Here is a 14,088-nt window from a genome sequence, read left to right as displayed (position 1 = left end):
AAAACCTACATCTCAGATAACAGATTTGTATAATGAGTCCATTCACTTCTCCATCTCACCATTATGTGTCTGTAGTGACGATGATGGGATAAGCTGCCTAACCAGGATCACCTTACAGTGGGGGATTTGTGGAGACTAATTAGCAGAGAAATCATTATCCTCCTGACAATGATGGATGACATTAAACTATGAGGTCACATAGAAAGCTATCACAGAGCCCTTACCCCACCTCCTCCCACCCCCTCCGCACAGCACTAGGTACATGGCCGCCGCTGCTTCTCCTCTTGCTCCTCCGTCTTATTACATGAATCACATTCACCCACCGTGCAGCCTCCGAACTAAAGCCCGGTGCGCGGGGGATCACGGGAGATGTAGTTCCGGGGAAGTGAAGCTGGGAGTCAGGGACATGCATAGTAATGTATTGCAATGGAGACCTTACAGCGCATGCCCATTATCAAGAGTCTCGGTCACCATAGAGATGATAAATGATGCACTCGGCGGCCATGATTACTTTGGGCAGATCCCATTGAGTGTAATGATAACTAAGGGCAGAGGAATGAGGCAACCAAACTGTGCAAAAAAATGTGACTGGAATAACATGGGATCTTTGAATGAATATTACGGAGCTTGGATTTAGAATAGAGACAGTAATTGAATAGATGTAAAAATGTCACAAGTGATGTTGGGATAGTGAAGGAACAGCCCAAGTGTTTCTTATTAATGCGAGTGATACATTTGTGTTTTGCTGCCTTTCTCCCTCTATAGATGTTATGGGGAATGTGGCATCTCTGGCAGTCTCAGCACCTGTACATGTGTTTTGCTCAGTTATCATTTTGCAAATTCAGGATTTTACTCAATGTTTTTCATTACATTATGGGCTATTCAAGGGATTAAACCTAAATGTATCAAGAATTATGCAGCAATGTCAGAGTCCTATTGATTTGGACTTAATTCACACCAATTCTATTAAGGGAAGCCACACAACGTGCAGTGTGTCACAGAACTATCTGGGGGTGAAACCTGATTCAGATCACGTGAGAAATCCAGGTCTCCGGGATACACGTTAGTACCAAAGCAATACCGCCACCGTGTGGTCTGTGTGTGAATGGCAGATATTAAATCCTTTGGCCCTTTTTACCTTCTCTGTATATTTGTGTTGCTTTTTTTTTTGTGTGGTTTTAGGATTAAAAAAAACAGGACGTGATAAATATTTGCGATTTAGAGTTCTGACAAGTTATCACAAAACCACATCAACTGCTACTGAAATCTGAGGAAACACATGTTGCTCAGCCTTGTTTTTATACTAAAAAGGTGCAATCCCTGATAACAGATTGAACAAGGTGACAATAGAAGCCTTTAATGTAACACCTCCCAGCCTATTTAATGCAGATTTGACCGATTTCTAAATTAATGTCCAACCCAACAGGACAATGAGAAATATCACTTGTTATATTTATGTAAATGGAATAAAAAATGTGCGACAAACTATAAAAGGCCAATTTTGATAATGCAAATGCATGTGCTCGTATCTAACGCATGTGGCAAACACGGATTGCATGGTCTGTTACTAATCCCAAACTGCACTAGGATTTCCCCCCGATCAGATGCGTTATATACCATGCGGGTGTGAGGGCATCATTTCATGCACACTTATTCTGACACGTGCACATATAATCTGTATTTTAGTGAGGCTCAAAAAAGTAAATGAGGGAAAATAATCGCAGGTTATTAACCCCAAATCCTACTTCCCGAGCACGAACTACATTACTAACACAGCAGCGCCACCCTGTGGGATGTGTGTGACCTGCAGATTATCTGAAGGGGATTCTCGGCGATTGTCACTTTGTCTGCGGTTCTCCCGCCTCTTACTAACAAAACAACACAAGTGCAGCAAACACGTGGCTGGGTAGGAAGCCAGAAAGAGCTAAAAATACATCACATAAGATACTTTATAATATATAATAGTTACAAAAGCAAATAACTGAGAAAGTGCAATGTATAATAGAACACTTCCCTTTTATCCCGAGCACAGATGACATATGAGCATATCTCTTATAGTGATAAAGTGGGTGGCTCTTAGAAGAGCCTTTGTGTGTGTGGGTCAGTGATGAGATCGGGGTTACTTGGCGCTGGTGTACTTGGTGACCGCCTTGGTGCCCTCGGACACGGCGTGCTTGGCCAGCTCTCCCGGCAGCAGCAGGCGCACAGCGGTCTGGATCTCCCGGGAAGTGATGGTCGAGCGCTTGTTGTAATGAGCCAGACGGGACGATTCCCCTGCGATGCGCTCGAAGATATCATTCACAAAGGAGTTCATGATGCCCATGGCCTTGGAGGAGATGCCGGTGTCAGGGTGAACCTGCTTCAGCACTTTGTACACGTAGATCGCGTAACTTTCCTTCCTGCTCTTCCTACGCTTCTTCCCATCCTTCTTTTGGGTCTTGGTCACGGCTTTCTTAGAGCCCTTCTTGGCCGCTGGCGCAGACTTGGCTGGTTCAGGCATGTCGGGCGATGCTTCTTCTCCAAACAGCAGAGAAACAATGTCACCTAACCTGACCGTTCTGTTCTGACTGACAGATTAAATCTGTCAGTGGTGATATTGGATACCGAGGCTTGAGCCTCATTACTCCAAGTTCTCTTGTTGAGTGTATTGTCGCACTCTTTAGGAAGCTTCTTGATCTGTGTTACTTGCCACAGTTGAGTTGGTTTCACAGGTTCAGCGCTGTGATGGGTCGTGGGTAGCGGTCAAATGGGTTTGCAGAGATCGCAGCAAGCTTCTTGATCAGCGGGTTTGAGTTCTGGTCCAGTTCCTTGTAGAATTTCTTGTTGAGCTTCTTTAGATGTTCATCTAACATCTCGATACCCAGTTCCCTATGAAGGTCTGCTATTCTTGTAGGAAGTGGAGCGTTGGACGCAATCCGCAGCGCCTTGTTCTGTAATTTTTGGAGAGATGATCTTTGATGTTGGTGGCAACCACTCCACACCGGGGAGGCGTATGTCATTGTGGGTCTAATGATCGCCTTGATCACATTGACTTTGCTCTTGATGGGCATGGTCCTTGTCTTCAGCAGAGGGTACAGTGCTGCCAGCTTGGTTGTTGCCTTCTGTTGAATCTTCTCAATGTGGTTTCTCCAGCTTAGTTTGCTATCTAGGATTACACCTAGGTAAGAGCTGTTTGGCTCCCATTTGACAGCCTCTCCGTTGAGGGTGATTGGCGGGTGTGCCTTGATCCTCTTTTTGGTAAACAGTGTAGCTGTAGTCTTGCTGGAGTTCAGTCCTACTTGCCAGTCGCTGTACCATGTTGATAGCATGTCTAGTGCTTTCTGGATATTCTTAGCTACTTCTTTCTCTCTGAAGGACTGGGAGATGACTGCCACATCGTCTGCGTAGAGTGCCAGTTGAGTCTTGTGGAGGTCTGTGGGGATGTCATTCATGAAGAGGTTGAAAAGGAAAGGTCCCAGGACTGATCCCTGTGGCACGCCAGCGCGGATGGGGCGTGTTGTTGAGAGCTCTTCCCGCACAGCCACGTGGAATGTGCGCTCCCGCAAGTAGCTTGCAGTCAGCTTAATCAGGTAGTTTGGGAATTTCAGGTTGATCATTTTGTGCAGTAGTCCTTCATGCCAAACTCTGTCAAACGCTTTGGCCACGTCCAAGAAGACAACTCCAGTTGATTTGTGGATGTTAAATCCATGGCTTATTATGTCAACGACTCGCAGCAGCTGATGGTTGGTTGAGTGGTCCTTCCGGAATCCAAATTGCTCCTTTAGTAGAATGTTTTTACCAGAGGCAAAGTGGCGGAGGCGCGTAAGAATAACTTTCTCCAGGAGTTTCGACAGTCCAGAGAGCAGGCTTATCGGACGGTAGTTTGCAGGATCCCTCCGTGGTTTTCCAGGCTTTGGAAATACAATGACCTTGGCTTCCTTCCAGGATTGAGGAAAGTGCTGGAGCCGCATGCATGCATTGAAGATTTCTGTGAGGCATTCCATGGCTGCCGGCGGAAGCTTCTTGATGGCCAGGTTGGTAATTCCGTCACTTCCTGGTGCTTTGCCATTTGCCAGCTTTTCTGCAAGTTGCATTATCTCAGTCCTGGTGCATCCTTCAAGGGTTTCCGCTTCGGTCTCTGGTAGGTGCTCGGTAAGATACCTGTTAACTCCTTGCTCAACTTCCCGTGCTATTTTGCTGGCTTGGTTAGGCCTAAAAGTTGTCTCCAGTGTGTCAGCGAGAACCTCTGCCTTGTCCTTGTTGCTACATGCCAGGTGGGTCTGGCCCTGGATCGGTGGATTAGGCTCCTTCTTCCCGGTCAGGCGTCGGGTCATTCTCCAAACAGAGTTGTCGGATTCCTTCAGCTTGGCTGCTGCGGCCTCCCACCTCTCCCCCCGGTGTTGGCTGATTTGCTGTCGCAGTAGTCTGGCAAGTGAGTTGTACTTTACCAGAAGGTCAGGTGTGCGGAACTTCTGCCACTGGCGTCGGGCCCTGTTTTTCTCAGCAATCGCTTGCTTGATCCCGCTCGGTAGGTCGTAGATGGAGCAGCGTTTGGGCATCTGTTTCGGGACGCTGTGCTCTATTGCATGTTGGACTGCGGTAGTAAAGGTGTTAACAGCATCATCAATGTCTCCGTTGGTGTCCAAGGGGCGGGGGTTTGTGATGTTGCTCAACTCTTCTTTGTACAGGCTCCAGTTCGCCCTGGTGAAGTTGTACCTGGGTGTTTGCTGGTGGGTTTCCATCTCGTCGCCAACAGTAATGGTAACTGGGTTGTGGTCTGAGGTCAGTTCCGCCAGGGTTTCCAACTGGACAGAATGTTTCACGTTCTTCAGTAAGACAATGTCCAGGACATCCGGTGTGTGGCTTGCAGTGCCTGGGTAGTGGGTGGGTTCTGTAGGGCCAGCCACTACAAAGTCACTCTCCTTTGAGTAAGCAAGAAGAGCTTGTCCTCTGGAGTTTGCTGTCCTTGAGTTCCAGCACCGGTGTTTGGCATTTAGGTCTCCCCCGATGATGGTTGGGACAGTGGAGTCCAGCAGAGCTTCCAAGTCTCCCAAATGTAGCTTCACCTTAGGGGGGCAGTAGGTGGCAATTAGTCGCAGTGGTCCTGTTGCAGTCTTTACCTGTACTCCAGTGGCTTCAATACTCCGGAGGGGTGGTAGTGCAATCTCATTATGGCTGACCCGTGTGTTAACAATCACAGCCGTCCCACCACCTCTGGCTCCTGTTGCCCGGTCGGTACGGTATACCCTGTGGTTCGCCAGGCTTAGTTTTTGGTTTCCTTGAAGGTGGGTCTCCGAGAGCAGAGCTGCGCATACATTCCTCGATTCCATCAGGTGAAGGAGTTCATCTGTCTTCTTGCTGATACCATTTGCATTCCACATCACGATGACAGAACTGCGTTTAGATGTTGCTGCCATGGTGGTTAGTTTCTGTGCTCCTGAGAAGGGCCGGGATGAGATTCGCTATCATTGTCACAATGGGGTGAATATCCATTCTCGCAATAGCGCTCGCTATTTTAAGGATGATCTCTAGCCAGTTTGTTGGGCTTGCGGTTCCGCCTGCGGGGTCCGGGTTGGCCGCCTCAACGGGGTTGGTGGATGGTGTCCTGAGAGTTTCCGCGTAGGTCTGTCCGTCTGGGTTTTGCATCCTCTGGGTGGATGCCGTGCCTAGGTCTGGGATCAGGTGTTCTGTGGTCCTCTGTCTCTCCGGCGCCAGGCGGGGAAGCTGGTATTGAGTAGTGGGTGTCTTCCTTGGTGCCTGCTCCATCAGGTGGGGTGTCCGCTTTTCCCGTTCCTCTTGCTTTGCTTTTGTGAGGTACGGGCAACCACGGTAGCTTGCCGGGTGTGGGCCTTTGCAGTTTGCACATGTCGCCGGCTCCTTCTTCCTATCTCGTGGGCATTCCTTGGAGTTGTGGTTCTCTCCACAACACACACAGCGTGGCTTCTGGTGGCAGAATGCAGAGGTATGCCCGAGCCGTTGGCAGTTGAAACACATGGTTGGGCCTTTTCTGCCCTTTGGCGCTTCTGTGGTTACCACACAGCTACAGATCTTGGTAATCTTGGTAAGATCTGCAGGCTGGCTCTCCGGGGTTTCTGCCAGTGTGACAATAAACAAAGGGAACTTCTTGGTCTTGTCCACCGGGGATGTCAATTGGGCTACGCTCTTGACTGGAAGTCCATGTTCCGCGAGGTCGTGGGAAATCTCCCCCACGGAGGCGTTTGCTGGTAAGCCGCGAATTACAAATTTCTGGGGCTTTAGGCGCGTCAGTGGGAAGGTGTAGTATTCTATGCCCTGCTTTGCAAAGCAGTCCGTTAAGCTCCGGTAGTCGTCCACAGTTGTGGTAGTGATCTTTGCGTGGTTCGCCCGTGGTTTAACTACAAACGGGGAAGTGCAGTGCTCGGTGAGGATGTCGACAAGGTCCTTGTGGGTCTTCATATTCCTAACCATTACCGGTGGTATGCGAATCTTTTTGGGTGGGAGTGCAGTCTCTTCATCGTTGCACCTGGGCCCTGAGCAGTCATCGGCATTAGCAAGTGGCTCGAAGCGGTTTGATGTTTTGATGCCTTGGTCTTCCTTGTGCTTCTGCATCTTTGTCTTTGCTACCGATGGAGGGGAAGAACCATTGGAGCTATCAGAGTTTGCTCGCCCTCTCTTCTTCACTAAAGTGTAGTCCATGTCTTCTGCAGCATCATGTATTGCAGTCTCCATAGGTGGCACATTTGCCTCTGCCATAATAAGGCGCAGACCAGAGCCACACACCCGCACGGCGGCGGGCACACGGCACAAATCAGATCCACACGCACGGCGGCAAGCACACTGCACAAATCAGAGCCACGCACACGGCGGCGAGCACACGGCACAAGTCAGAGCCACGCACCCGCACGGCGGCGAGCACACAGCCCAAATCAGAGCCACGCACCCGCACGGTGGCGAGCACACAGCCCAAATCAGAGCCACGCACCCGCACGGCAGCGGGCACACGGCCCAAATCAGAGCCACACACACGCACGGCGGTGAGCACACGGCCCAAAGCACGCAACGCAGGGAGCAAAAGCACACGGCGCAGGGGGGGGCACGGCACCAAGTTCAGGGGGGGCACAGCACAGAGCGCAGGGGGGGCACAGCACAGAGCGCAGGGGGGGCACAGCACAGAGCGCAGGGGGGGCACAGCACAGAGCGCAGGGGGGGCACAGCACAGAGCGCAGGGGGGGCACAGCACAGAGCGCAGGGGGGGCACAGCACAGAGCGTAGGGGGGAGCAGAGAGCACAGGGGGGAGCACAGAGCACAGGGGGGCACAGCACAGAGCACAGGGGGGCACAGCACAGAGCGCAGGGGGGCACAGCACAGAGTGCAGGGGGGCACAGCACAGAGCGCAGGGGGGCACAGCACAGAGCGCAGGGGGGCACAACACAGAGCGCAGGGGGGCACAGCACAGAGCACAGGGGGGCGCAGCACAGCGCACAGGGGGGGCACTGAGCACTGGGGGGGGCACAGAGCACGGGGGGGGGGCACAGAGCACGGGGGGGGGCACAGAGCACAGGGGGGGGCACAGAGCACAGGGGGGGGGCACTGCACTAAACAGGGGGGGGCACAGCACTAGGCAGGGGGGGGGCAAGGCCGGGGGTCACAGCAAATCGCAGCTCTGGGCTCAGTACTGCACACAGAACTCAGCATACAGTGCAATAAAGCTATAAAGCAAAGCGATGGGCAATGACCCACGTGGCAGCGGCGGCTCTCCCCCACGTGGCAGCGGCGGCTCTCCCCCACGTGGCAGCGGCGGCTCTCCAAACGGGCCAGTCAATAAGTCTGAAACTCTGGAAAGTGGTGTCGGCGGCGGGCGCTGTGATGGGAAGTGACCCACTCGAGGAGTCATCAGCCTCTCCGGTCAACAATCAATAAATGTCCGGTCCCCCGACTCCAATCTGATGATGTATCAATAAAAGTCCAATGTCACCTAAACCCCCAGCAGTTCTATTTATAGGAGTCCTATGCAAACTAGCAGCCCCAGCATTCTGTTCGTCTATTGGCTGACTTTATCATGTGACCGTTTATGACATCATCAGTTTTCTTTCAAATTAGATGATTGGTGGTTACAGGATTATGGAACTGATTGGCTGTTTTCAAAACTGACCAATCACAGAGGAGTTCAGCTGCTTTCTGAGTGTATAAATAAGGGCACAGGGGGCGGGGTTTGTCACTTCTCCTGTTACCTGAGCTGCTGTCTGAGTGATACACGATGTCTGGAAGAGGCAAACAAGGCGGGAAAACTCGCGCTAAGGCCAAGACTCGCTCATCTCGGGCTGGGCTGCAGTTCCCAGTCGGCCGTGTGCACAGGCTGCTTCGGAAGGGAAATTATGCTCAGCGTGTGGGGGCCGGAGCCCCGGTCTATTTGGCCGCAGTGCTGGAGTATCTGACCGCTGAGATCCTGGAGTTGGCCGGTAACGCCGCCCGGGACAATAAGAAGTCCCGCATCATCCCCCGGCACCTGCAGCTCGCTGTGCGGAACGACGAGGAGCTGAACAGGCTGCTCGGAGGGGTCACCATCGCTCAGGGGGGTGTCCTGCCCAACATCCAGGCCGTGCTACTGCCCAAGAAAACCGAGAGCCACAAACCGCCCAAGAGCAGCAAGTGAGCTTCACCCCCGAGACCAGGAGCAGAGATCCCCACATACCCAACACAAAGGCTCTTTTCAGAGCCACCCACAGCATCAAAAAAGCGTTATAGTATTTCACATTTCCTGCAGGACATGTTTTTATTATATTTCTATCTCCATTCTAAGTCACTTTAATGGTTTATGATAATAGTTCTCTTCATTTGTAAAGTAATGTATAATTAAGTCCATGTATGTGGAGGTGTCAGTTCTGTCATTAGAAACAGTAATGCGTTTGATACGACACTGCAGAAAGCAAATCAATATTTAATACCATAAAGGCACCTACTGTATATATAACTTGGGGGTGAACTTTAATTACCGACATAATGATTTTAAGGAAAAAATCCCATAAAATTGATGAACTGATTAAAGTGCATTTAGTTTGCTGGAACCATAACTATAAAGCTAAACAAAAAAAAACTGTTTCTAGTTCATCCCTAAATAAATTAAAACAAAGTAGTGCAGCATGGCTAATACACTATAAAGTAGTGTTTGTTTCTGTTTGTGATTATACAAAAGGCGCAACGTATTGGTATTAGGAGTCTATTCTTGAAACAATTTACCACACGGTGGCGCTGTTGGATTAGAAATCGGTATCTTCATTACTTGCTTGTAAAGGCTAAAACCTGTTTTTATATCGGACACAAATTCGCAAGCCATGAAGGTTTATTATACTGAAAATGTATATAATGTATCATTAAAGACAAGTGAGTAACATTGATGCAAGAACAATTTAAAAAAATAATTTTATTCAACCAACGTTGTTTACAGATTGCCCTCGAACATGCAAAATCAAGTCATAATATAATTAATGTTGACATGTTAGAAAATAAAATAGCATAATGGTATAGAAAAATTCAATAACCAAAAGGCAGAACACATAATTACAGCATCTGGTCTTCGAAATAAACAGCACAAGTTTTTTGGAGGTACAATTTATCAAATTAATTCCTTTATGAGCAAGAACAATAATCAGAATTTTTTTTTGTACCACTAATATACTCTGTGCTATAAACTAAAAATTACAGAACCTGTCCCTTGTGTCATTTTTTTTTCTTTTTTTTTTTAAATCTGAGGAACAGCAATGTCAAGTACGGTCCATCTGTGAGCATGTGGCCCATATACTCTCTGTCACGGACTGCACACAAGTGAGCATGTGATATGCAACCAGGGTTAATACACACGGCTACTCTAGCCAACTCACCTTTCTCCTGCACAAGGTACTTTCAATATGTTTATATTAACCCATTACTCAATTGCAATCCCATCTATGTGCTTACATCACTGGATAATTTAGGCAAAATATGTAATTATTTACCAGAGTCTCAGGTCCCTGTTCATTATAGAAAAAAAAAATGTGCACTTAACACACAATCAGTTGTAGCTAAATGTAGCAGCAATGAAAATACTCTCTACAAAGCGTGCACCAGTTTATTCTGAGCCCCAACACATTACGTATTAAATGTTTTAATACCCCCGTCCATGGTCAGTCCGGAGTCCCAGGGCTCTGTTCCCTGTATGGGAGCTGGCGGCACTCACAAGCCAATCGGATCTGGACTCAATGACCGGTTGGGCAGCGTGCTGCCACATGCCGTCTAAGCTCTGATCTGACAGCAAGGTATTGCGGAACTGCCGACTGTGCTCTGGCTCATTGGCCCTAGTCATACTGGCAGGGATAGGGTTGTCAGTTTTGTCAGGTTACACCCAGCTTACTTTACTGGTCTCCTCCAGGACATCCAAGGGATGAACTCCAATGTCCGGGGAGTGATGGTTTCACTCTTGGGACCCTGAACAAACATAGTGTCAGAGGTGGCAAGGTCTCAAGTCTGACAGCAGGTCACAGCCACAATGGGAAATAAATTTGGCAAAGAGCCAAGGATAGCGTTGCACCACGAGCAGGAACAGATGAAGAGGGTGTGGTAAAAACATAGTTATTGGCAACCAGAGAAACACACTAACATGTTTCGCTCCCACAATAGGGCACACTCGACGGACACACTCTACCCCTATTAGTGGCACATAAAATTGCCCTAATCAGTTCCCAACAACATGTTGGTGTTATGGCCTGGGAGGTCTCTGCCATTACGGATGCTCTGGGCCATGCCCTAATCGATGAAAACACGGGCCACCTGCAGGGACTTAGGGGCACCATCGGACAGGTGGCAGATGCTCTGGCCCAAACATATCAGGTTTGACAAGAGTTATGACCGTGCCAGGGTCCAACTGGCTGGCCACCATCATAGTGCTGATGGTATAAGGGCACAAATATTTCAACCGCACAATGATCTGCTCTAGCCCAATGGTGGCTCCTCTTTGTGTTGCAGCACAGGCAGCAATCTCGGCAGCCTCGGAGACTGGGACCTGGGTTGCCTGGGTGATATGGTTGGTCACCTGCTATTGCTCGAGCATGGGAATGTGACTTACCCTGGCGTTTATATGAGGAGCTGGGTTGTGGTTCCCATCGCAGGTGGATCGGTTCAAAGTGCAGTGGGGCAATCCACCCTCGGGTGGCACGCCCTGTTGAAACCAAAGCATTGCCACTTATGGGTAAACTTGGTGGTCGGGTTCTGGAACTAGGGGGCACTGGGCAGCTCCACAAAGATGCATCGGACCTTGGGGTTTATGTGTGCCGAGGAGGTTGGTGGCCAGGAACTGGAACACTCGGTTGGGGTTGTTGCCAGAATAGGAGTCGAGCCGCCATGAACTCATCCGTAATCTTTGCAGTTTGCTGAGCCATTGATGGTTTGCCATCCATAATGCATTCACTCACCTCCGGGAAACGTTTGAGTACAAATTGCTCCTTCACGATTAGGTTAAGGAATACATTGAAGGTACTCACTGAACACACAGTTACTCACCTCTTTGCATGATGGGCTGACCGGGCCACAGAGTCAGTGTGCAAATCCTTGGACCCCTTGTGCATGGCATGAAACTGGGTCCAGTAAGTCTCGGGCGTGATCTCATACTGAGGCCAGAGCAGTGCTTTTACCACCTGGTAGTCACCAGCATCCTCCCAAACCATTGCTTGATAGGCTTCCATATCTTTCCCACGCAGCTTGGGGAAGAAGCCTGTCACGGGAGACCAGATTTTTTAACACACTTCGCCAACTGGGGTCTGAGGGAGAAGAATCTAGCCTCAACTAGGTGCAAGGGACTGCTTCAGTAGATTTGCCCTGTACAGCTCCTTCTCAGTGCTATTGTCCCAATAGCACTATTTAAAATCCCGCCAGTTGCCTGTCCGATCAGCTTCAAAACGTGTCTGGTACTCTGATCGGCTTCTCCCCTTACATAGCTCTCGGGCTCCTATACTTTTCATGGAGCAGGGGCAACCAGCCAATCGGAGGACGTTGTCTTGTCCGGCTGTACAAATCAGAGGAGGGGGCCGGCTTAGTCACTCTTGACCGCCCCTCGAGTAGGGAGGGTCTAGCGAGTGGGAAATTTGAAATAGCCAATGGAAATTGTGCCTATGGGACTCAGACCCGGCAACGGTTGAACTAGCCAGCCCCATACATCCCGCTGGGTAGGCACCTCAGCCTCTCAGGTGAAAAAAGTATTTGCACCAACGAGAACCATTTCCCCGGACCTGATTACCATCCCTTCCCTGCTCACCATTGTCCTCATACTCACACCGACCCCACCTTCTGTCACAAAGCAGCTTTTCTCCGAAATGCTAGCAAAACAAAAGGCAGTGCTGGCTGCCTTACTAAATGTATGGGGAACATACTGTACTACTACAGGGCACAAAAGTGCCTTTTTTTTACCGATACAATCCCTGTTCCCAATTCCTACTGTTTTCCCCCTTCTAGAGATTACACAGTGATTAGCTCTTTTCTGGAAGAGGTTACACAAAATACATTATACACAGGCCAAACGAGCCTCACCGAGGTTGCTATTACACAAAGTTTTGGGGTATCCAGCCGGGCTTCATCTTTATTATGTGAGGTAGGCTTCCCCATACCATCAAATATCCCCCTTTAAGATGAAGGCTCTGGGAAAGCTACCCCATCAGGTGTCTCTCCAAGGCTGAAGACCCTGGAAGTCCGTTTATCGGGGCTGGGATAATCATGCTGGGAATGACTATTGGCGTTGCTGTGCTCATTGCACTTTTTTGTGTTGAATGGTAAAATTAAACTCCTGGAGGTCACACCAACTTCCCATTTTCCCCTTACACCCGCTGCAACAAGCTAAGGGGGTTGCGATCAGTGATCACAGTGAAAGGCTTCCCGTAAACATGACCTATAACTTCTTGAGAACCCACACATTGTTGAGACCCTCTTTCTCGATTGTGGCATAGGTGAACTCCCAAGGCAACAGCTTGCAGCTTAGGTAGGTGAACGTATCCTCGCTGCAATCCTCACCTACCTGGCTTAGCACAGCACTGATGCCATAAGTTGAAGCATTGGTTTACACCAAAAATCGCTTGATGTTATCGAGGACAACCAGGATCAGAGCACTGGCTCGAGCATCTTTGAAAGCCTAAGGGGAAGGGCAGTGGGAACAGCGCTAATGCAATGAAAATAAAAAATTAGTGACAATTAGACAACTAATAAATATACATACACCCCTAAATATTGAGGTGAAGGCAGCCAGGAAAAATAGGTGACACAAACCAGAAAACACAGTAAAAACAGATAAACCGGCGCCTAAAGGAAATAAAAATCTGACCAAATATAGTCCGATTCAAAAGGCTGGGATGAGTTCCATGGAAGTGTCCTCAATGTAATCTCAGACAAACAGACATGTAAGACGACAACATGAACGAGAAAAAAAGAAAAAAAAAAAGATCATAGTGCAACTAAATACAAACAACAAATCACTGATATAGTATGCAAAATAAGACAGCAGTTTAATACAATGATTAAAAAGTAAATATAAAACAACAAACGTGCTAGTTGGGCAGAAACCACTAATGAAGTGATGGCATCCAGTGGGGCTAAAATTGAGACCCTACTTACAGCAATGCTGATATGTATACACAAAAAACAAAACTGTGCGCTACTACCTAACTACCTATAAAGTTTAAATGTATAAATATATACAGTGCAGTGACTATACCATCAATTTAGTGATAAAAAATTTATAAAAAATTAAACCACAACTCCCACAGTGAGATAATTATACATTAAATAATAAGTGCCACATAACCGTGTTGGGGATAATGGCGTCTGCAGCTGTAAACGCAGGGGTGGCTCAGCATTTTTTCGCAGGGGTGGCTCAGCTCAACCTGGCTGCATGAAGGGAAATCCCCTTGGGAGTGAAAAGACTGACGTCCTGCCCCAGAATCAACTGAGCTGCAGCAGCAGAGGGAAGCAAGCACCTGAATCTACAGCTAACAGCTGCCGAGTGGTAAACAGTGTGATACACACTACATGCCTTTTACCAACTTTTTTCATGTACGCAGATATATTACCCCCTTTTTAATTCTATAATATATTGTTGAATTTGCTTCACTATT

At 48.7% G+C, this 14,088-nt stretch overlaps 2 protein-coding genes across 2 annotated transcripts; one reads left to right on the top strand and one right to left on the bottom strand.

Moving 5' to 3' along the window:
• Positions 1-2,119: 2,119 nt before the first annotated feature.
• On the bottom strand, positions 2,120-2,500 carry LOC142483256 (histone H2B 1.1-like). Its single transcript, XM_075583321.1, has one exon. It carries the CDS (start codon positions 2,498-2,500, stop codon positions 2,120-2,122), a length of 381 nt encoding a protein of 126 aa, XP_075439436.1.
• Positions 2,501-8,191: 5,691 nt separating this feature from the next.
• On the top strand, positions 8,192-8,971 carry LOC142483248 (histone H2A type 1-like). Its single transcript, XM_075583313.1, has one exon. It carries the CDS (start codon positions 8,217-8,219, stop codon positions 8,610-8,612), a length of 396 nt encoding a protein of 131 aa, XP_075439428.1. The 5' UTR covers positions 8,192-8,216; the 3' UTR covers positions 8,613-8,971.
• The last annotated feature ends 5,117 nt before the right edge of the window (positions 8,972-14,088 follow it).

Source organism: Ascaphus truei, unplaced genomic scaffold (assembly GCF_040206685.1).
Source record: "Ascaphus truei isolate aAscTru1 unplaced genomic scaffold, aAscTru1.hap1 HAP1_SCAFFOLD_312, whole genome shotgun sequence".
In the NCBI taxonomy this organism is placed as follows: domain Eukaryota; kingdom Metazoa; phylum Chordata; class Amphibia; order Anura; family Ascaphidae; genus Ascaphus; species Ascaphus truei.
The sequence above is the reverse complement of the archived record's forward strand: the minus strand, read 5'-3'. Positions and strand labels throughout refer to the sequence as shown.